Consider the following 25,087-nt stretch of genomic DNA (forward strand, 5'->3'; position numbering starts at 1 on the left):
CTGAGGTGTAATAAGCTCTCCCTGTAAACTTCTTGGGGTGCCCGTCAACCTTCTCCAGGTTGCCCGCTGCGAAGGGACCCTGGTCTCAGCAGTTGAAGTCTCGGGTGTATAACACACACACACACTACTCACTGCCCTGACCATCGGCTGACAAACAGTCAGGAAAACTTCTGCCCAGAATCACAGACAAAGATGTAAAGATGACACATAACATGTATGTTCTATATAAATTGGGAGGAGAGGGAGGGAGGACATGCTTAGCAGAAAGTTCTCCCAAGACCGTGAGTGGGAAATAGATGTCATCATTTGACACAGCGTGTTCACATGTTGGGAATTCTGAAGATGAACAACTTTGCCATAGCCAAAAAAAAACCCCAAAAAACTCTCAATTCTGCTCCAGAGTAGGCATGTGTCATCAATCTCTCAGGGATGCCTGATTTCTCAAATAGGACAGACATCTTTTATACACATTTCCTCTACTTCTGCTAATATCCAAAATGATACACAAAATGAAGAAAATGACAGAGTTATTGCGATAGCTCCAACATGGCCAAGACAGACATGGTTCCCTTATCCTTTTCCACATGCTCATATGCCCACCAATAACTCTTCACCCATTTATACACCTCTTTCAGGATGCAGGCCAGATCCTTCACCTGTGCCTCAAACTTCACCTAAAAGCATAGCTCCTCAACAGTTCCAAAATATAGAAAGGAAGTACTCTGAAGAGGTAAAAGAAGTCTTTTCACATAGCAAAACAAACAAACACACATTCATCATACCATAAGAATGGACGTACTGGGTCAGACCAAAAGTCCGTCTAGCCCAGTATCTTGTCTTCCAACAGTGGCCAATGCCAGTTTCCCCAGAGGGAGTGAACAGAACAGGTAATCATCAAATGATCCCCCTCCTGTCATCCATTTCTAACCCCTGACAAACCGAGGCTAAGGACACCATTCCTACCCATTCCGGCTAAGTATTGATGAACTTAACTTCCATGAATTTATCTAGTTCTTTTTTGAACCCCGTTAAAGTCCTGGTCTTCACAACATCCTCTGGCAAGGAATTTCACAGGTTGACTTTGTGCTGTGTGAAGAAATACTTCCTTTTATTTGTTTTAAACCGGCTACCTATTAATTTCATTTGGTGACCCCTTGTTTCTTGATTCCTAACATTCTGTTTGCTTTTTTGACTGTCGCTGCACATTGAGTGGATGTTTTCAGAGAACTATCCACAATGACTCCAAGATCTCTCTCGAGTAGTTATAGCTAAATTAGTCCCCATTATTTTGATAGGGTTGCCAGATGGCTTCATCAAAAATACCGGACTCACTTGACATTACATCACAATCTACATTACATCTTATTTAGAAAATACCAGACATTTATCTTTTCTCAATGTGTTTCCTGAACAGAAAGCTCAAATTCTGCACTGCCCGGTTCAAAACCAGACACATGGCAACCCTATATTTTGTATGTGTAATTGGGATTGTTTTTTCCAATGTACTTTACTTTGCATTTATCAACATTAAAATTCATTTGCTATTTTGTTGCCCAATCACCTAATTTTGTGAGATCCTTTTGCATACATTCATGCGTGCATCATGCATACCTTCAGAAACGGAAAAGATTCCAAATCTGGTGTGACACTAAACAAGTTACTGCTATATCCCTGTCTTCATTAGTGTTCTCATACTGGCAATAAGATTGTTCCAAAATACCTTCATACTAGACAACTACCTATCACTGTAAAAACAACTTCCTGCCACTATATAAGCTGGCTTTTTAAAACTTTTTTTTTAAAGAACTAGACAATACAATTTTCATAGAGAAACACATCACCAACAGTAAAAGAAAGAGATTATGACAAAACTCTTTCCGTCTTGGACTCCATCACAATGAACGCATAGTCTCATGAAGTCACCAATTCATATCTAGAGTAATTATCAAATTGTATCTCTTTTTACAGGCTCCATTCAAATTTGGTTTGTGAACAATTTCAGCTGGTTTATGATGAATTCTCCTATAATTTTCATGTAAAAATGTAATATCCTGTTCTGTCTCATTAGTAAATTTTAAAAGATAGTAATTTCTTTGACCAATATTTTTGGTGGGTTAAAGTGACCTCTTTATTGCCTGAAGAACATTTAAGAATTTAACGGTATATGTCGTATCTGCTAATTTTTTCCTCCATCATAGTCATTACTTGTTTACTTATATCCATGTTAAAAATTTAAGGTCACATCTTCAGCTAAGTCAGCACAGTTCCTTTGACTTCAGCTAAAGATCTGGCGATCTGGCCTTAATTTCTCAAGCTGGAATATTTACAGCTATTGGGTTTCTAATGTAAATTTATGAGGTTATAAATAATTTTGGAAAGAGTGAATGAAATGCTACTGTGGAAATACTGGTTTGATATCCAATCATGCTATATATGGTTGAATAGAAAAGGGTACTTTTGAAATTCCACAGCTTATAATATGAGAGTAAAATTGCTTGGAGAATTGCATTCTGCATGGACTATGCATATGATGTAAATAACACATGAAAAAGTAGGTTGCAAGTACTTGAATAACAACTACAGGCAGTCCCCGACTTACGCGGATCCGACTTATGTCGGATCCGCACTTACGAACAGGACTTTCTCGCCCCGGAAGTCGGGGCGAGAAAGCCCCGTTCTGTAAGCTGCTCCGGTGCCCCTGGTCTGCTGGAGACCGTCTCCAGCAGACCAGGGGCACCGGGCGGGTTCCCGCGCTTCTGAGGCTTTGCCAGAGCAAAGCCTCAGAGGCGCGGGGAACCGCCGCTGCTGCCGCTTCAATCTGGGTGCCTGTGGTCTGCTGGGGACCGTCCCCAGCAGACCACAGGCTCCCGGACTGAAGCCGCAGCCGCGGGGGGGTCCCGCGCGGCTGCGGCTTCAGTCCGGGAGCCTGTGGTCTGCTGGGGACGGTCCCCAGCAGACCACAGGCACCCAGATTGAAGCGGCAGCAGCGGCGGTTCCCCGCGCCTCCCCCCCCCCCCCGCGGCTGCGGCTTCAGTCCGGGAGCCTGTGGTCTGCTGGGGACGGTCCCCAGCAGTCCACAGGCACCCAGATTGAAGCGGCAGCAGTGGCGGTTCCCCGCGCCTCTGAGGCTTTGCTCTGGCAAAGCCTCAGAGGCGCGGGACCCCCCCGCGGCTGCGGCTTCAGTCCGTGAGCCTGTGATCTGCTGGGGACCGTCCCCAGCAGACCACAGGCTCCCGGACTGAAGCCGCAGCCGCGGCGGGGTCCCTCGCCTCTGAGGCTTTGCCAGGGCAAAGCCTCAGAGGCTCTGCTCCCCGTGTCCCTGGTCTGCTGGGGGGGGGGGGCGCAGCTAGTGTGCTCCCCCCCCCCCAGCAGACCAGGCTTTTGTTTTGGACTCTGGGGCAGAGCAGCTGGGGCGCTGCCGATTGGTCCTGCAGCGCCCGCTCTGGGCACTACTGGACCAACCCGGCAGCACCCCAGCTGCTCTGCCCCAGGTCCTGATTCAGCCGCTGCTGGTCAGTTTCAGCAGCAGCTGAATCAGGACACCTGGGGCAGAGCAGATGGGGTGCTGCTAGGTTGGTCCAGTAGCACCCAGGAGCGGCGCTACTGGAGCAACCCAGCAGCACCCCAGCTGCTCTGCCCCAGGCATCCCCAAGTCAGCTTCTGCTGAAACTGACCAGCGCTGACTACAGGAAGCCCCAGGCAGAGTTGCTCTGCCCCGGGCTTCCTGGAATCAGCTGCTGATTAGTTTCAGCAGAAGCTGACTTGGGGACGCCTGGGGTTCTTAAGTTGATTCTGTATGTAAGTCAGAACTGGCGGTCAGTTTCAGCAGTGTCTGAATCTGGACGCCAGTTCCGACTTACATACAGATTCAACTTAAGAACAAACCTACAGTCCCTATCTTGTACGTAACCTGGGGACTGCCTGTATTTAACTGCTAGGTAGGACATATAGTTTAGTTCTGTGAAAACCAGAAAATTATTTTACTTCCAGCATTCTGGATTCTGCTTAGGTATCTAAAACGCCATATGATGTCCAAATGGAGAGGTAAGATATTAAACCAGTGTTTCTTAAACTGTGTTCTTTGGCTCACCGTGCTGCGGAGAACAACAGAGTTCAAAATGGCTGACCTTTCGCCCACTCCCCTTCTCTGCTCAACAAAAAATCCTTGGTGTTCCTCATTAAAAAAAAATTGTTTGGTGTTCCTCAGTCTTAAAAAGTTTAAAAAACACTTTATTCAACACTGTTTAATTTTTTTAATGTTTTGGAGAAATGTGTCCAGATTGTTTGTTTCCTCTTAATAAGAAGAAATTCAAGTACAGTGTGACTGCCTTGATACTTGGATGTGCTAGAAAAGAGTGATTACTAATAAATTAAGAAATGGGTTCCCTCTAGTCTAGTTATGTATTATTCACTAAAGCTAGCTGGGTCACAGCAGGAACAGTTCTCTCTTGCTCTTAAGCTGCATGTATTGCTGATATTAAAAAATACCCGTGGAAATAGCTTAAAGGTAAACTTCAAAAATATTCTCCCTTTTTTAAATGCAGACTGGTTAAGTTCATGGTTCAGTACTAGAAAATGGAATATGTATGACAGATGATTACATTATAAAACAAGGTATTTGAAACCAATTCATAAGGACAAACTGATATCTTGCATTGGAATTCTTCAGACCTCTCCATAAGCAACAACCTTAAATATGGATTTCCTATTCTTCCCGTGGTACCTGGAAACAGGCCAGAATTTTGACCTGAACTGGACTTTGAGAGTATATCTGCATAAGGATGAAAGTCCCATGACAGGCATAGATGCTCTTAGTGTAAATGTTTGGACTTGGGATGGAGCCAAAGCTCTGGGATCCTGCACCCTTGAAAAAGCGGCGAAGAGTCCTGTGGCACCTTATAGACTAACCGAAAGCATAAGCTCCAACACTTCGGTTAGTCTAGAAGGTGCCACAGGACTCCTTGCCGCTTTTGCATATTCAGACTAACACGGCTACCCCTCTGATACTTGCATCCTTGAAGGATCCCTGAGCTTGGGCTCCAGCCCAAGTTTGAACATCTACACAACAATCTTGAGCTCTACCAGCCTGAGTCATCTGATCCGGGCCAGCTGTGGCGACACCATAGGTCTTTTAGTCCTGTATAGACCAGGCATGTCAAACAGGTGTCTGGAGGGCCGCATGTGGCCCAATCAAAGTTTTTTGCAGCCCACCACTATGTTTTATAAAAGAATAAAGTGCAACCCACTGGCCGCTTGGAGCATGTGGCCGAGTGCAGATCAAAACTGGCCAGCCGCTCTGTGCACAGTGCCACAGCAACTGCTCATGGCTGGCCGGGCCACTGTGTGCACGGTGCCCAGCACATGCTCACGGCTGACTGGGCCGCTCTGCGCTCCAGGGACTGCTCACGGCTGGCCGGGCTACTCTGCACAGGCATCAAGCGCCTGCTCGCAGTTGGCCGCTGTACTCACGCTGCCCCAGCTCCTGAGGAAGAAGTGTGTGGCAGCGACGGTGGCTCCGGGACCCAGGCAATTCGTTTGGGAGGGCTGGTAGTGCTCTGGGGGAGGGGGAAAGCGTTAGGTTAGGGATGCCTGGCTCTGGGGGAGGGGGAAGGTGTTAGGTTAGGAGTGAGGCTGGGAGTGCCTGGCTCTGGGGAAAGGTGGAGGTATTGGACCACAGACCTTTAGCTCTTCCCCTTGTATAAGCATACAATTCAGTGTTAATTGAATGGTGTGTCATACTGTTTCTCAAATAATACGATACAGTTTTTTCCACTGAATGGAATGGAATCGAATCAAGAGTACTGTAATACATACACACACACACAAGGGGATGATTTGTGGTTCCCAGTTTAATTTTCATATATCCTGAGTTTTAAGTACCTAACTGTACTGTGTTAATATTTGTTGTCCAATTTCCTTGGAATGTAGGTATTGCCAAATCAGCCAATGGGACCCTCTATTGTAGTCCAGCATTGTAGCTACAAAAGTGGCCAAGACAAGATGTGTCATAGGATGGGGTGTGAGTGTTCTCGCACATATCCACAAGAAACTACAGTGGACATTTATCCCCAGCCAGAGAATGTTTCTTCTTCACTCCCATCAGCTTGTGGCTGGCTTATGACCTGAAACATGAGTGGGTTTTAATTTGTTTTTTTATCATACCTATGGTATTTTAGATGTTTTCATTATCAATAAGCCTTCATCTTTTTAAAAATCTTACAAACTTTTGACCTCCCTGCTATTTAATGGCAGTGAGTTCCACAGATGAATTGAGTAAAAAAAAGATTCCTTTTATCAATTTTTTGTCATGTTTTGGCAGTTTGCTCATCAATTCTCACTTTGCACACCTGATATCTATCTTACATTTTTACCTATCCTTATTTTATTTTCTGCTCTATAGACTTAACTTAGGGTTAAGTTAAGTCTTGGGATGGGTTTCCACTTTCTGAAAGATACCCATTTGGCTCAAATAACATCTGCTTTAAAGATAAAAAAGGAAAAGAACATTATCCAGTTTTATATCTAAGAAATACCAGCCAGTCAAGGGAAACCAGGGCATACCAATATTGCTAATAAATATGCACTTGTACATCAGGCAGCCAAAGTGCAATTAACTTGTTAGTCTTGCATGGATTTTCTGTGTAAGAATATTACATGTATCTTTGAAAGTGCAAAGTTTAAGAAATCCTAAGGATAGCATAAAAGCCAGCTTTGCAAGCCACTTGATTCATTTTGGTAATCCTTCTGGGGACAAATAGACACTTGGCGGGGCAGGGGAGGATGGATGCAGAATAAGGCAGCCAACACAGATGTCATATTTAAATTCCAGGGCAAAAAAAGAATCCGCATGTACCTGGTTTACACTGTGTTTCTTTAAAGAAAATTCAAGGCTATTGTTTGCCAGGCTGAAGCAATTATTCTGAAATATGAGTCTCTCCCTTTTTGTTTTGGTCTATACTTGGTTTTATTTCAACAAAACAAGTTATGTGTTGTATAAAAATATATAAAGTACCTTAAATTTATATTTAAAAATTATTATATATGAGCAAATAACAATTTTACCCATCAAATTATTGTATTATATGCAAACAAGACCTGAAAAAATATTATACAATATACCTAAAACATAATCTATAATAATAAATAATTACGACTTTCCGATAGATAAGTACATTGGTGGCCCTGAAAGCTATCAATTTTCATTAGTGTGGCCCTCAGTAGACTTTGAGTTTGACATGCCTGGTGTAGACAAACCCTAAGACTCCTCTCAGAAACCCTAGCCGATGCAGGAGCCAGAGCAGCATTCCAATCAATTAGAAACTAGCAAAGCTGTTTGTTCACTTAAATTGAGAATTTCTTTGCAACAGAACCTTTAACTAAACTTCAGACAATAGTGATAAGGTGCCAATTAACTGATAATACTAACTCTTCCAGCATAATCCTCTCTGGGTGGGATAAAATATTGGGCATAAATGGCGTAAGAGAGGAAATTTCTGGATAAGAAATTTCCTTCAATATCAAAAAACAGGACTATGTAGCACTTTAAAGACTAACAAGGTGGTTTATTAGGTGATGAGCTTTCGTGGGCCATCACGAAATAAACCTAATTATCACCTAATAAACCATCATGTTAGTCTTTAAAGTGCTATATAGTCCTGTTTTTTGTTTCAGCTAGACAGACTAACTCGGCTACATATCTATTACTATCCTTCCATATCAGACAGTGTTAAGAGAGTGATATGTTTGGTCATGTCTACACTAGGAAATTGTTTCAAAATAATAACTTCCAAAATAACAAAATCAAGATAGTGTGTCCCCACTTTGGGGAAGCCTCAAAATTAGTCCAAAGCAGGCTCTGTTATTGTGGATATACTACCTCAACACAGAGTCCCAGAAAAAATACTGGGGAATAAATACTTCAAATTACTGTGGGAAGTAGTAGAGAGGTAGCCGTGTTAGTCTGCTCTTGCTAAAACAAAAGGAAAAACTATGTAGCACTTTAAAGACTAACAAGATGGTTTAATAGGTGATAGCTTTCATGGGCCAGACCCACTTCCTCAGATCATATTCTGAATGAGAATTGGCATGACCATATATACCAAAGGAATACAAGGAAAAAAGTGAACACATTATTAAACTGACAAATCAGATTTAGAACAGAAGGGGGGGAGGGAATAGCTGTTTATAAGTCAATGAATTGGCTAATCAGGGGGTGATAAGTAGGGAAGCTGTCTTTATTATGTGTAAGGTAATTAGCATCTTTGTTAAGGCCCATTTATAAAGTGTCAAATTTAAGCATGAATGAAAGTTCTGAAGTGTGTCTCTGTAATCTGGTGTTAAAGAGTCTCTGCAGCATCCACACTGACATTATTTCAAAATGACTATTTTGAAATCAGCATTATTCCCTGAGGAAAGCAGGAGTACAGAAAGCAGGAGTACAGCCTGTTTTTTTCCAAGTAACGGGCTTGATATAGTGGACACCACTTATTATTTCAAAATAAGGGGGTTATTTTGAAATAACTCCCTAATGTAGACCAGGCCTTTGTAGCATTGTGTCATTCCTGAGAGAGTACAGCAACGTTAGCTATAAACGATGATACTTTTTAGTGAAAGTAACATATATTTGTGCTTAGCCAGTGAACAAACTGAGGGAGAAAGAACAGGGAGGATCACTTCCCTTAAAAAAAATTTCATCAAACAGCCTGGTGGCATTTTGTCTCTAAATGTGTCACAGAGACTGAGGAATACTTGCAATGACCAAATGAAAAGAATAATTCATTTTTGTAAATATGGAGGATTTTAACATGTATTTATTTTATTTTAATAGGAAAAATGCAAATATTCTAACAGGTGAAAACACATTCACCTGAACTGCTTTGTGTTACAGAATATTTTTCTCTACACCATGCCCAAACGGGTGTTTGTGTATGTATTTATTAGGGATGTTAGTGTGTAATTGAATAGTTGTGTAACTGCATCAGAATTTAGCAGATACATGACTATTCGATAATCCTTGGGGTGGGGCCGGCAGCCAGTGCACTCCCAGCAGCACTTCTGGGGAGCCCCGTGCCATCCCAGGCTACTCCCTTTATACCAGATGCAGCAGCATGGGGTGGCAGGTGGGAGCTGGTCCACAAAGGGAGATGATTTAAAAACCAGCTTCCCGCACGGAGCAACTCTCACTTGCCGCCCCATGTTGCTGCTTCTGCAGCAGCAGTCCCTACCTATGGGGGTGGTCTGAGCTCCCCGTGGACAGAGGCTTGGGGGGAGCGAATGAATGTAGTTGTCAGGATTAACCAATAAACCCAGATTTATCAGTCAATCATGTAGTTGTCTACACATTGACATCCCTAGTAGTTATTATATACTAGAGGATTGTGCTCACAAGGAAAGGAGCTAAATTTGATTGACTGCAGGAAGAATCCCATCTTGTAGTTTTGCAGACACATTTCATGAATGCTTTCTTGTTAGTTTGTATCTGAAAGGCTGAAGACCTTCAAATCTATGTTGGGGGTCATTTGAGGCAGCACACATAAAACCTTTAACACACACCTGTCTTTAATTAAAAATGTTAGCAAGCTAACAAAAGGACATTACCAAAGATAACTTTTAGAGTTTTGTAGTTGGGAAATATGCAACTTTAATTTTTTTCTATAAGTCTTAATGTGCTAAACTAAAGGTAGAGGGATCGTTTTTTCACATTGTCTTTGGGGGTGGTTGTTGGCTTGTCATCAGCAGCAACACAGTTTCTTGATCTCAGACCTTGTTCATTGTTTAGAAAGTCTCTTTATGCTTGACTTGCAATGATGTTGCTCTATCTTTTTTATTCGTGACATGAATCTTCAGTCCTTTGAGGTTATAATGTTAAATAAATTATGAATTTGACTAACCTCTTTGCTGTTTGGTGATTTGAGAGCAAATCACTTTTAGTGATTTATTCTATTTCATCTCATGAATGGCAAGTCAGGTCACCACCTACAGGAGAGAATACAAATGAGATTCTGGCTGCACAGTTGAGATTTTTATTGTGTCGTTCTAAGTGTCCTAACTACCATTTTAAATTGAGAATGTCGTCTCCTGTAGTTTCAAATGATAATCTGCCCATCAGGATCAGAGACAAGCTTCTGTTTCATTACTTTTATCTCAACCTTTTTTGATACATTATTTCATTTGGTTTATAGTGTGAGGCTACTATGATATCCTGATGTATCAAAGAAAAAAGTTCAATTGAGACTGATTCTCTACTCTTTTATATTACTGGTATTTACACTGACATAACTACATTGGCTTTACTGGTACTATGCTAGTATAAAATTGGCATCACAGAGTGGAGAACCAGGCTAAATTAATTGAATTTCATGCAAACAGTACCAAATAGATGCTGTATTGTCTAAGACAGGAGTCAGTCTTTTAATGAAGTGGTCCGTTTTCAGCACAGAGTATGAAGTTAATGAATTGCTAAATCTTCACACGTGCTGAAAATTTACCATTAAATTTCTCTCTTTGGTCTTTAAAGCCTTATTTTCAGTTCTGAGACATATTTGCACAAAATGTATTAACTGTTCATAGCTGCAAGTCAAAACTGTAATATTGAAATTGTAGAAAATGAATGAAATTATTATGCAGAGGTTATTTCAAAGGCCTTTGAATGTCAGGTGATGTTATACGCATCATGTCACAACTAACGGAGATAAAGGCATTATGTGGTCTATGCTTGTTGACATTTTTTGAAGATTCTAGATCACATTTGCTCAGTTTACAAGTGTAAAGTTTTTACTGTTTTTTCTAATGGCTAATGTTGGAATCTGATAAGTTATGGTCTTTCTGATTTAGTGACCATGATAGGGCCTTAGATAGAATCCAGCTCACACTTCTATTGTGCTGTGTTTGTAAAGCTAACAGAAGGAAAAGTAGTAGAAATGTATTTATATTCCTTAAGCAAGCACATGACTGAATCTAAAAGCAACCGGACAGTGGATCTATTGCACAAGAAAGCTCAGTCACAGGAACTTGACACAGCACCCAGGTGCTCAGCCCCAATGGGACTAGAAACACAGATAAACCCATCTTACTTTTCTTAAAAGTTTTATACAGAGCAAGCTCATAAGTTGTTCTCCCCATTTATCAATGAAGAAGTGATATTCACAGCTGTTGTTTCCCCTGGGTAACAGCAATTTATGCTGTGTTTAATGATAAACCAAAGTGAACATAAGAACGGCCGTACTCGGTCAGACCAAAGGTCCATCTAGCCCAGTATCCTGTCTACCGACAGTGGCCAGCACCAGGTGCCCCAGAGAGGGTGGACCGAAGACAATGATCAAGCGATTTGTCTCCTGCCATCCCTCTCCAGCCTCTGACAAACAGAGGCCAAGGACACCATTTTATCCCCTGGCTAATAGCCTTTTATGGACCTAACCTCCATGAATTTATCCAGCTTCTCTTTAAACTCTATTATAGTCCTAGCCTTCACAGCCTCCTCTGGCAAGGAGTTCCACAGGTTGACTACACGCTGTGTGAAGAACTTTCTTTTATTAGTTTTAAACCTGCTACCCATTAATTTCATTTGGTGTCCTCTAGTTCTTCTATTATGGGAACTAATAAATAACTTTTCTTTATCAGCCCTCTCCACACCACTCATGATTTTATAGACCTCTATCATATCCCCCCTCAGTCTCCTCTTTTCTAAACTGAAAAGTCCCAGTCGCTTTAACCTCTCCTCATATGGGACCCGTTCCAAATCCCTAATCATTTTAGTTTCCCTTTTCTGAACCCTTTCCAAGGCCAAAATATCTTTTTTGAGGTGATTTTTTTCTATGTATAAAAAGTAGGATTTAAGTGGTTGCAAGTGGTGACAGACAGATCAAAGTAAGTTACTAAACAAAATACAACAGAACATAACAGCTAAACTTAATACTCTAAAACTTGTTACATGCAATTTCTTACCCTAACAGTAGTTTTAATCATCTTTCTGACAAACTGGGCAGCCTCCTAGTTTGAGCCCAATCCTTCTCCTGTTCAGTCTTAGATGTTTCCAGCAGGTGATAAGTAGGGTCACCTGGTGTCTTGCAACTGCCAACTCCCCCAGCTTTGTTCAGCTTCAACTCTTTCATACCTCTATGGAAAAGTACAGCATCCAAAATGGGTTCCAGTATCAGGTGACCTGGCCACATGTCTTGGTAGGACAATCATAGTCCAGACTTACAGGAAAAATAAGATGACTATTCACAGATCATTGTCATGACTTTCAGACCATTAAGATCCTTGAGTACTGTTAATGGGCTTCACTAGCACATCTAGATATATAAATGGGTTTATGCTTCATGTTTCTAACCTGCGCATGGATTGGATCAAACTCACCCTACTTTCTTGTCTGAACCCCTTTCTGCCCTGCATGGACCTGTATCACATTAAACCGATGGGTACTTTGCACAGCAGAAAGGGATACTCACTCAAATTCTCAGCCCTCCTGCCCTTCCACTCCCTTTCTTTGTCCCTCTTCAGGGACCTTCTTGCAAGCAACTCCTGAGAGGAGGTGTACTTGTTTCTATTGCTAGAAGCAGTGGTAAAGATTCCTCAGGAGCTGAAGGTCTGTGGCTTCTATCCCAGGTATTTCCTAATGCAGAAAGCCAGAGGTGGGCTCAGGCCCATCCTGGACCTGTGAGAGCTCAAAAGTTTCATGAAGAAACTCAAGTTCCACATGGTCTCTTTGGCCATCATTTCTTCCCTGGATCAAGAGGACTGGTATGCCACCCTCAACTAGAAGTATGCATACTTCCATATAGCAATCACACCATCACACAGAAGGGACCTCAGGTTTGTGGTCAGCGACAGCCCCTACCAATTCACAGTTCTGTTTGCCTTGTCAGTGGCACCTCAAGTATTTTCCAAGAGCATGGGAGTCGTGGCCATGTTTCTATGCAGGCAGCAGGAGGACTGGCTGATAAAGGACTACTTCATGGCTTAAATGGAGGTATAGGTCGACTTCATAAGAACAATGTTCGACAAACTAGGCCTTCTCCTGAATGTGGGGAAATCTACATTGCCCTAGTTTAGAAGACAGAATTTATAGGGATGTTAGTGGACTCGACCTATGCCAGAGTATACCTTCTGGAAGTGAGGTTCTGGGTCCTGGATGGTATCATTTGAAGTCTCAGGCAGTTCCCAGCCACCCAGCAAGGAACTGCTTTAAACTCCTGTGACACATAGCAGCTTGTATCTTTGTGGTGCAACATATCAGGCTTAGACTGTGGCTGTTACAGTCCTGGCTAGCCTCAGCGTACCGGCCAGGTCAGGACAATTTAAACAAGGCTGTGACTCTGCCTCACTCAGTCTTTGATTTCTTCCTTTGGTGGCTTGGACCCATACTCCAGCCCTCAGTCATCCCTCTTGCTAGTGACAGTCAGCCTTGGGATGGAGGGACCTCTGGGAGACCTCAGAACATAAGTCCTCTGATCTCAGATGGAATACACTCTCCACATCAATGTCAGAGAGCTGAGAGAAGTCTGCCTAGCATGCCATGCTTTCCAAGCCCACTTGGCAGGGAGACGCACATCAGTTATGACCAGGGCTCGCTAAGCGGCGGTGAGCTCCGCTTGCCAGCCGCGTGGTTTTGTGCCATTTTACGCATACTCAGATCGCTCTGTGCCGGCTCTTCCGGGTTGTAATCTACTCGCCATAGGCGAGTAGATTACATTATTTGTCGAGCCCTGGTTATGACATAGCAATGTTTTATATCAACAAACAGGAAGAACAAGCATATTACTCTCCCCTGTGTCAGCTGTGTGCCTTTTGTGGGGAGCATTAAATACACCTGCAAACATCATACCTCCCTGGAATACAGAACAAGTTGGTGAACCATCTCAGCAGGTCCTTCCAAAGCCACAAGTTGTGCCTATGCCCATATGTTGCAAACTCAGTCTTCCAGTGGTAGAGCTTTCCCCATATAGACCTGTTCACCATGCAGCACAACAGGAATTGCTAGCAGTTTTCCTCCTTCCTGAGTCTCAGAGCGGACAGCAGCATGGACACATTCATCTTCCTGTGGGGAGGCCATCTCCTATATACATTTCCTTTCATTCACAGGGTATTCCTCAAGATCCATAGGGAAGAAGCCTCTGAGGTATTGATAGCTCCAGCCTGGCCTCACGAACACTGGTACACACATCTCCTAGAAATGTCTGACCGATTCTGCTAAGGGAAAAATCTTCTGGCTGCTGTGCCTGTGCACATGCACATACCTGATTAGAATGGACATGAACAACAGTTACAAGAAGAGGAATAACCATTTTTTTCCACTGTCCAGCTCTTGCCTGGACAGCTTAGATATTATATGTCAGTTGCTGCTGCAGGAGGTCATTATACAGTAGTTTACTACTCTAATTGGATTTACCAAACAGTTCAGTTTAACCAAAACAATGGATTAGTTTAGATTTATGACAAGCTTATTTAACTCTAGAGAGAGATTTTAAGTGAGTGAAAGGATAATGTATTAAAGACAGAAATGATTACAAGAGAAATAAATATAAAATGTTTTCTTGTAGCTAAAACTTAACAAAGTTAAGACTGGGTTCAGGGTAAAATCCTTACCACAAGTTGTCAGCACCATTGCTGACCAAATTCTCAGAACAGGAATTACACCAAAGTCAGTGGGCTGGTTTCCCATGTTTTCATAGGAGAAAGAGAAAGTGATAAGCTGAGGTGTTTTTGCTCCTCACTTTTATGGTTCATTTACCTTATGAAATGGATTGTCCTGAGGGTTATGTCTAGATGGACTTCCTTCTCCTTGTGAGGATAGAGTTATGGAGTCTTGTGGTGAAAGAGGTTCCATGTTGTTTGCTAAAATGCCAGTTGATCTGTTCCTGCTCCCCTTTTGTTGCCAAAGGATGGCCATGTGATGGGTGGTTGCCCATCTGTTGATCACACCTCACTAGAGGGGTTGGCTTGTTCTTTGTCTTTATGAAACCAGTTTATCCCCTCCTGCTGCCAACTTCAGAAAAATCAACCAGCTCCACCGTGTAATCTCTCCCGTCCTATCTCCTCCAGGGGGCTGGAAAGAAGCATTATAGAAGTATTGCAGCTCCATGGGTTGGCTGTTACTTGAAGGTACTGAGGGACATTCCCCCACAAACCATGATTTCTTTCATTTTGCATATGTACATTTTCAGTCCTGGTGCACATTTTCTAAATTAATGTAATTAATACAGTATGTATTTTCTCTGCAGGTTGCAATTATTTATATGGCTAATCTACAGGCTGCAAATATTTATAAGGTCTACTAAGTAAATCACTTGATTTATGATGTAACAGGAAGATAATAGAATGTTTTCCCCATCTTTTTACAGGAAATAACCACTTGTTTGCCAGAGTACTATAAATGGACACAGCACCTCTTTATTAAGTTATTTGAAGCTGGGTTAGCCTATCAAAAGGAGGTAAGTGCAAACTTTGACCTATAAAATTATACATGTACCTTAAACTTAATGTCTTGACTCTCTCATACTATAGATATTTTTTCAGGCTCTTCAGTTCATGTTCATTAACAGAACAGATATCTGCATTACTGTGTGTTTTTGTATATCGCTGTAAAAGAAAATGAAATGTTAATGGGTAACATTATGCATTGCTAGGCATAATGGCAGGGCAAATGAATGATCTGTATTATCAAATGGTTTACGCTGTCCCTATTAGTATGCAATATTAGTATGCCAAATGAATGATGTAGATCAAATTTGTTTGTTTATTTTATGGCTCTTGATGTCATAGAACAACTCCTGCTTGCTTATGGTGTTCTCCTCCTCCTAGCAAAGTCAATGGAAGATTTGCCATTAATTTAAATGGAATTGGGATTGACCTCATCATCAATAAGACTCTTCAGTCTGTGCTGAGACCAGTTAATGCGGATCTTCATCTCTGCTTCCAGCACACTTGAGATATTATCTAAAACAGTATTTCTAAACAGCCAGTAGTATCGTTTATTGTTGTTATAAATGGAGTACTAGAAGACTGACTGTGGCTTTGCTAAGGCTATTAAAAGGTACTTTTGAGTGAATATGGATGTAAAGCTCCATTCCATTATTGTGAATGCCAGTCCAGGAATTATTAGTTTATACATTAGAATCATAGAATACTAGAACTGGGAGGAATCTCAAGAGTTCATTAAGTCCAGTCCCCTACCTTCACGGTAGGACCAACCACCATCTAAATCATCCCTGATAGATTTTTGTCTAATCTGTTCTTAAGTATCTCTAATGATGGGAATTCTACAACTTTCCTAGGCAATTTATTCCAATGCTTAACCATCCTGACAGTTAGGAAGTTTTTCCTAATGTCCAACCTAATTAGTCTTAGAGCTGGAGTCAGTGAAAATCAACAGAATCTGTCTCTGTCTTTCACCCTCAATAAAAAACCGAGTTTATATTCATCACAACAAAATCCTGTCTCTTCTCTAGTGAGAGACTGCATGAGTTCTGAACACTAATGGAGAGGATGCAATAGTGAGATAGAAGGGACAAAACACCGCTTTAAAAATCCCTATGACTTTCAATTACAGGCAGTCCCCGGGTTACGTACAAGATAGGGACTGTAGGTTTGTTCTTAAGTTGAATCTGTATGTAAGTCGGAACTGGCGTCCAGATTCAGCCGCTGCTGAAACTGATCAGCGGCTGATTCCAGGAAGCCCGGGGCAGAGGCTTCCTGTAGTCAGCCACTGGTCAGTTTCAGCAGCGGCTGACTTGGGGACGCCTGGGGCAGAGCAGCTGGGGTGCTGCTGGGTTGGTCCAGTAGCGCCGCCGCTCCTCGGCGCTACTGGACCAACCCAGCAGCACCCAAGCTGCTCTGCCTCAGGAGTCCTGATTCAGCCGCTGCTGAAACTGACCAGCAGTGGCTGAATCAGGACACCTGGGGCAGAGCATCTGGGGTGCTGCCCGGTTGGTCCAGTAGCGCCCAGACCGGCGCTACGGGACCAACTGGCAGCGCCCCAGCTGCTGTACCACAGGTGTCTGGAGCAAAGCCGCGGAGCACGGGGGCAGCGGGACCGCCCAGACGTGCCGTGGCTGTCCTGCTGCCCTCCGGCTCCGTGGCTTTGCTCTGCTTTGCTCCCCGTCCCCCTGGTCTGCAGACCAGGGGGACGGGGAGCAAAGCGGCGGAACACGCGGGCAGCGGACAGCCCAGACGCAGTATCATGAGCTAGTTTTCTTTTGTTAAATAGCAACAACACATGTAAGTCAGTACAGGCAGTCCCCGAGTACAGGGTACAGGCAGTCCCCGAGTACAGTACAGGTCAGCTGACAGCCCAGAAGCAGTATCATGAGGTAGTTTTCTTTTGTTAAATAACAACAACACATGTAAGTCAGTACAGGCAGTCCCCGAGTTACGCGGATCCGACTTATGTCGGATCCGCAGTTACGAACGGGGCCCTTCCTCTCCCTGGTCTCCAGCAGACCAGGGAGAGGAAGCAAAGCGGCGGAACAGGCGGGCAGTGGACAGGGCTGTCCGCTGCCCATGTGCTCCGCGGCTTGGCTGTGCTTTGCCCCCCTCCTCCCCCCCGTCTCCCTGGTCTGCAGACCAGGGAGACGGGGGGGGGGGAAGCAGAGCCAAGCCGCGGAGCGAGCGGTCAGCTGACAGCCCAGACGCATCTGGGCTGTCAGCTGGCCGCGTGCTCCGCGGCTTGGCTCTGCTTTGCCCCGCCCCCCCCCCCCCCCCCCCGTCCCCCTGGTCTGCAGACCAGGGAGACGGGGGGCAAAGCAGAGCCAAGCCGCGGAGCACGTGGGCAGCGGACAGCCCTGTCCGCTGCCCGCCTGTTCCGCCGCTTTGCTTCCTCTCCCTGGTCTGCTGGAGACCAGGGAGAGGAAGGGCCCCGTTCGTAAGTCGGATCCGCGTAACTCGGGGACTGCCTGTACTGACTTACATGTGTTGTTGTTATTTAACAAAAGAAAACTAGCTCATGATACTGCTTCATTTTGGCTTTTTAGCGTTTTGTTATTTTTTAATATTGTCCATTTAATATTAATCAGTGTTTTATTTTAACTTTGCAGTGGCCTAATTATTCTGTTATGGAGTTTTATTTTAATAAAATGGTTGCCATTTTAGAGCCACTTTTACAATATGCCACACCATTATTGAAGAACTGTATTTTGATTGGCTTTGACAATGGATTGTAATAAACTCATGCTATACTATTAATATCTTTTTAATTTAAAAAGTTTGACATTATTAGTAGGAAGGAGATAAAAAGTAGCTAAATCACATTAAGCATGAATTCCCATGAAATACTTGTATTTGTATGAGACTGGTTTGAAGATAGGAATTTAAATTTTTCATCAAAATATCTATCTTTACTTCATTATATCATAATTTATACTGTACAAGTCAATGCAGGCAATCAGATGATGCATAAAAAGTTAGTTAATAACAATAGTATTCCTAAGAGGAAGGGAATGAATCAGCTACCATCTACAGTATTTTCCTTCATACAATTTGTAAAGAGACTTTTGCTTCTTTCCAAGAACAGGCAATGTGCTTAAAGAAGGGAAAAAAAAATTGAAAATTAGAATATTTTGAAAGAAGAATGCTGATAAATATGCAAAATGTAGTAACATGAGAATCAAAATCTCAGAATTTAAATAAGGATTTTCTGTCTTCCCCCTACATCGTATGTATATTTAATTTATTTTAAATTGTATGTTAATGTGTAAAACATTGTGGAGCAGAGCATTTTTTCAGTTTGAGTGTGAATAGCACAGATGACATTACTAAATAATGCTTCATATCATGGATTCATTTTTGAAATCGGTTTTATTCTTTTCTTGATATTTAAATTTCCATTCATGTTTTTTTAAAATATACACCTGTTAGCATATCTCTTTCATTTACCATGCCATGAGAGTTCTTCAGTCTCTCATAAATGGTCAGCTAGAGGTTCCAATCTTTCAAAATTTATGCATGTCCATTTCTGCTGTTTGTAACATGCAGCATTTGGGATTTAGGCCGAAGTATCACAAAACACAAATTGCGTACATGTGCTTAGGCCTGGACTTGAACACAGATCTTTTCTCCACTGCACTATTTTGTTCTTTCTAGGTTACTTAGATAGCTATAAGTAGGAGAGAGTGATACTAAAATAATGTACGTTGAATAGTCAAATTCACTGCAAGAACTATTAACTCTGTTTAACATACTTATATTTACAGCTGACCAGTATTCCTACTTGAACATTTTAATAAGTGACTGTACATCGTCTCGGTTTAGAGCACCTTAGTTATAAATTTTCCCCATTCTTGCCCCCAAAGATTTTTGATCCGTACCAACCTATTTAACATTAGACAATTTTTGCTCTGTAAAGTCAATTAGAATGACATTCAGTTGTGTTTTTACTTCATTACTGTAGATAACAAATGTCCTTGAGTCAGTATACCCCCTTCTAGTACAATCCATTCAAACATTCATGTTTTGACTCTGTAGAAACGTAGTAGGCTTCATTGTTGGCCTTTGAGCTCTGAAGAGCACAGCAGTCAACAGATCCTAAGTCGCATCTCAATTCATGGAGATTACGTTAATGGACATTTTTATGCAGAGATCATGGGAGCCTTGGAAACTGTTTTTATACTGAGTGCTGTCAATTTCTGAAAAGTTAGATCTACTCACGCTGAAACTAGTGTTTTGTTTCCTGGAACATTTTTAGGCCATGGTTAATTGGGACCCAGTGGATCAGACTGTTCTAGCAAATGAACAGGTGGATAAAAATGGCTGTTCATGGCGTTCAGGAGCAAAAGTGGAACAGAAGTACCTTAAACAGTGGTTTATCAAAACTACTGTTTATGCAAAGGTATGAGTATTAGGTTTTTGTACATCAGCCCATAATGTATCTCTTCAGCAGACTAGCAAGAGAATATGTTCTGCATGCATGTGTGTACACACTTTTAGTCCTGTTTACCTTTCTCCTCCTCCTCTAAAGTAAGATCTAAATAACTGGTTTAGGATTAAGCAGTGGAGAAATAAAAAATGGGAATGGTTTGTTTTCATCAGTTGGTTCTGTTTGTTTATATCATGTTTTAACTTTCTAACTGTTCATATTTGGCCAATCAAAAAGAGTAGGTTTGCATTTCACACATGCTTCTCATAAGTAAGAATCAGTGTTTTTTCTCCTTGCTGCTACTTTTGCTTAACCTCCAAGTACGTGCTTAAGTAACCCACCAAATATCAATCATGCACAAGGGATCAATAATGTGTTTTGCAGTTACCTTCACTGTTGTATTAGTCAAGTACTATATTTTGTTTATATACTTAACATTCTTTAGGCTTCTAGTATGTCAATTGAGTTGTTGTGTTTTTTTTTAATTTGGTTACTGTTACTGCACCTATAGTCATTCATTTCTTAAAATACACAAAAATGCTGTTTGTTCATATGTCACTTCATCAATGGTGACACATTTTCGAGGGCAAAAAGAGTGACAATGCTTTAAATTTGTAGCAGGAACCCTTACTTGTTGACTATGCAGATACTATTTTAAGTAATCATGCCCATGTTGTCCCATTTTTCAAAACTATTAGTAAACTTAAGACCATGTCAAATAACTGTTATAGATTCTTTTTAAAGTAAATTTTAACTAGCTTTTTTGTTTTGACAGTTTTCTTTGGCAAAAGGATAATAAGCTTAACTGATGACATTGTTATTCAAATTGTTATCTGTGCATTTTAGAATCTTACACTGAAATATTTAGTTACTATGGTTACTCAGCTAGGACTGTATGCAGCTTTATTGAAAAAGCTATCTGTTGCTTAGTTATTTTTGAATACAACTGTAAAATGGCACTGTTATTTTTTATGAACAGCCAGCCAAGTCTTCAAATAATATGTCAAGTTGGCCTTTGTTAGCCTTCCCCTCTCCTAAATGGGTGCTATGAACATTTCAATAACATTTTGATATTTGGCTTTAAAGGCTTATCACTAAAGAATGGAAAATTGATGCATTTTGAATGTTGCAAAGCGGAGAACAACTTTTAGATTTGATTTTTTTAATTAATTCATATACCTGTTTTTGTCCAACTCTAGAATAGTATATTTATACTTCAACTTAAAAGTGTGGAAATTGTCAGGAACCATAAAATCCTGCCACACTAGTTTATAGCTAAATCTCAGAATCACTTTTTCTGAGTGCATGTTTTTAAAGAGTTATTGAGAGGCACTGGTACACAGGGTCAGTAGCTGGTTAGTACATTATGAAATTTTAGGCATAACTTCCTACCCAATCCATATGTGAGGAAATGGTCAGTGAAGGGACCCACCAGCTTGGCTTCATTTTTACCCTTGGCTTGCCCTTATAGCTAACAGTCCCTTTCTCAGCATTTTGAAGGGAAACCCCTCAAAAGAAGGATTCCTGCTTATAGGAGTTTGTGCCATCTGGCCAGGGGTTAGGCATTCAGCCCTACCAACATCAACACATTCTGGAATCAACTGAATTCCACTGCTATTCCACTGTTTGTCACTTTTTAAGGTAAAGAGCTAAGTGGGTGTCTCTGTGAATGTATTCATGGAGGCAGATGGTTTGTTAAAGTACATACATTAAACATCAGATGTGAAGAAAAAGATAATGAAGGAATCATATATATAGTAGCCCAATGTCTGAGAGTCTGTAACTCTGAAATGCTGACTGTTCCCTCTGGGCGGCCCATGCTGCATGGGGAGTGCGGGGCCCAAACGGCCGCTTGCGCCGCTTGCTCCCCCGCGGCAGCCTGGCTGAGCGGTGCAGAAGTCAGCCGAGCGCCACGGCGGGAGGCGAAGGGGTGTGGGGCGGGGGGGTGATGTGCGGCGTGACAGCAGCTCCAGGCCCTGCCCCCTGGCCGTGAATGTCACCGCCCCGCCCTCATTCGCTTTCCACCGTGGCGCTCTACTGACTTCTGCGCTGCTCAGCCAGCCCGCCATGTGGTATCAAGTGGCGCAAGCGACCGTTTGGACTCCACACTCCTCATGCAGCACAGGTCATTTGGGCTCTGCAGTCCCCCGAATGAGAGGCAGGAGGGGGAGGAGAAGAGAAAGAGAGAGACAGAGAGAGAGGCAGGAGGCGGTGGAGAGCTGAGGGGGGGGGGAGGCAGGAGGAGGAGGAGGAGGGAGGGGGGGGAGAGAGAGAGAGAGAGACCGACCGACCGACCGGAGGCTTAGGAGAGAAGACGACCGATGTGGAGGAGACCTGAAAATCCCGTCTTATGATGGGCTAATTGGCTAGTTGTCTAATATGAGTGAAGCAACAGGAGAAAGTATTTCAGTGTTATCAAATGCCAGATTGAGTTGCTTTTAGAATTAGAATTCTGTACTCCGTGGCAAACCATTGACTGTTCTGTTAATACCAAGGACAAAAGAAATCTGGAAAAATATCTCATATTTTTAAAAAGTTTAATGCTTATTTCTACTGAATGTTTTATCTGTTAGTATTTAGAACAGCATTTCATGCTGAAAAAAGTGACATTTTGTGTGATGTACACAAGTGAGATTAATAATTAACATGCAACCCTTGCAAGGAGAGAGTGCTCAAATTAAAAGCAAATTCTGATTAACTTGTATTAATGGTTTGTTATGCCATAGAAAAGTAATGCTGTCATTTATTTGTCAGCAGTAGTGGTCACATCAAGCATGAAATGTAGGTCCAAATGTAACTAGTCTTGTTTATCCTGATTTAATTCTCTTTATTGTTTTATTTTGCTTTATTTCTGTACTACTGTGCAGAATGTCGCCTCTTTACTCACAATAAAATCAAATCAAATGGTGCATTTTAGTGGAGAATGGATCTTGACAGTATCTCAGCTAAAGTGCCTAATGTAAGGCAAAGTCTTGGAATCCTGAAGAGAATAAAAATGTTGCTTTTCAATTTTTCACTCTTTGGGATTTTATGCTTCCCGCACTCAAGGTTCGATGTCATACTTACTATCCCGCTGGCTGAATGAGACTTATACAAATCCCTTTGGAGCCCTTATTCTTGAGTCACTGTCTCCTGCAGAGGCGCCCAGAACACCGTCTCCACAGCTCTCTTGGCACTTATTAATGCAAGGAGAGAGCCTGTGTGCCCCACATGACAACACAGAAATTACTTACAGGTTTCCAGGCCAGACTGTTCTTTCAGGTTTAATATAAATAAGGTATAGCATTAAATGGTAGAATACTATAGCTTTAAATTCCTATTATATAACAGTAACCAAAGCAATGGACTTTAAGGATTAATTTTTTAAAACAAAAACAACTCTTGGAGTGTTTGGAGTCAGATTTGCAGAATTAATATGACTATTTTTCAGTTTTCCCCAAATGGTATATATTATGTTTATGACTAAAAAATATGGGGAAAAAATTATCTTCAGTGTCATAATCAGAAAGAAAGCTGAATATTTTAGGAATTCAGTTATCCTGTCTCTTGCAATTTAGTTATTTATCTCAGTTCTATGTCAGGCAACAGTGTTTATTTGATAATGAGAGAGACGCAAAAACTGCTAAGAATTGAGGCACTGGTTAGTGAGCATTTGAAGCAAGTACAATATCAGTGTTACTGCTCCTTGTGCATATGTATTTTTTCAGCATACCTCACACTTGGGGAAAAAAGATTTGTGTGTGACCTCTAGCAATGTAAGACAATTGAAGGTAGAGGGATAAAATAAGAGTTTGGGAAAAAATTAAAAATCCGTTTTTAAGAAAAAAAAATCAGTAGAGCAGTAAATAAATGAGATGTGTAATATTACTTTTATTTGCCAGCATCTTGTTGTATGATACATTTTAGCAAATTACTTTCTGTAGCCATCATACTATTTTAAATATATTCAGTTACTCTATTGTGAGTATGGCTAAATATAGGTAAGAAATTAATTTCCAGTGTGAATTTAACAAAGCTTGACTATACCCTTGGCTTCACTTTTTTGTATTGTCCTCTCCTAGATTAGAGAGCAGTAAAGTCATCCAATATAGTAAGTGTCAGCAATAAGCAGAATAAAAAGTTTTGGTTTTACAGCTGATATTTAGTTTATTTTCTCAGAAGGTAGATGTATCTGTTTATTTAATTTTCTATCATTGAAGTATCAAAACTCTTCTCATATCTGTATGGATATGATGTTAGGCATCCACCTGTCATAAAATTCTTATTTCCCTAAATTCAGATAGCGATTGAGTTTTCTTTATTTTAAAATCTGTCACCCCAGCCCATCCCTTTTAGTGCAATAGAAGAGGGATCTCTTCTTTTTTGGGAAACTATTAGAAATCCCTTAGCTTTAAGTCTTCTGTACCCTGGATTTATTTGAATAGACTGCTATGTATCGTCACTATCACCATATAATTCTTGACTAGACATTACCAAATTTGACCTGGCTTTACTTTGACGTTGTTTCTGTTAAAGATTGTTATTCATGCCTTGCGTTTCCCATGTCAATTATTACAATTCCTTCTATTATGATCCAACTAAAATTGGTTTTCCTCAACCTTCAGAAAGTCACAGAATGCTGCTACTCTCTTGCTTCAAAGTAGGGCCATCTCAAGGCGATATATTCTCACTGGCTTTAATCTGCCCTTCTGATTTCCATTACTCTCCTTAGACGTCTACTAGTCTCCTTTTTATCTCATTTACCTTCTGTTTTACTCACACATAATTTACTTTGTTCCTCCTTTCTGGTTTTAGAGATTTTTTTTTCTGGTGGTGCTGTCCCTGTTTTGTAAATTTCCTTCTTTCTAGGCCAACCAAAAGAAAGAGAGTTCTATTTAGAAAGAGACTCTGCTCCTTTCTTCTCTTTGGGTTTCTCTTTTTTCAAAGCTTCTTCTTAAGTTGAAGATGTGAAGATGTAATTTATTTCCCTGACAGTTTTATCCTTCTCCGTTTGGCAAATAGAATTTTCTGTTTTTCATACATCGCAGACGCCAATATGATAGCTGTTTTGTTCATTTGTCTGTAAGTAATTTCCAGTGTTAGCTGGTAGCTACATCATAAACTCTACAAAGCTGTTGGCTTCAATAGGAGCTGTTTACTGATTTCTGAGGGCAGAAAATGGCTCCGTGTTGTTTAAGAAATCACAACAAAATGTGTATTAAAGTATTGATAGTAAGAATAATAGATATAATCATATTT

At 41.4% G+C, this 25,087-nt stretch overlaps 1 protein-coding gene across 1 annotated transcript in view; it reads left to right on the top strand.

Moving 5' to 3' along the window:
• LARS2 (leucyl-tRNA synthetase 2, mitochondrial) overlaps nucleotides 1–25,087 on the top strand; it is a 118,850-nt gene that overhangs the window by 34,837 nt on the left and 58,926 nt on the right. The window contains exons 6-7 of the mRNA XM_075921874.2: nucleotides 15,342–15,431; nucleotides 19,679–19,822. Coding sequence (XP_075777989.2) covers nucleotides 15,342–15,431; nucleotides 19,679–19,822 — 234 coding nt within the window. The remainder of the gene's footprint in view (nucleotides 1–15,341; nucleotides 15,432–19,678; nucleotides 19,823–25,087) is intronic.

Source organism: Pelodiscus sinensis, chromosome 2 (genome assembly GCF_052426305.1).
Source record: "Pelodiscus sinensis isolate ZL-2025 chromosome 2, ASM5242630v1, whole genome shotgun sequence".
In the NCBI taxonomy this organism is placed as follows: Eukaryota; Metazoa; Chordata; order Testudines; family Trionychidae; genus Pelodiscus; species Pelodiscus sinensis.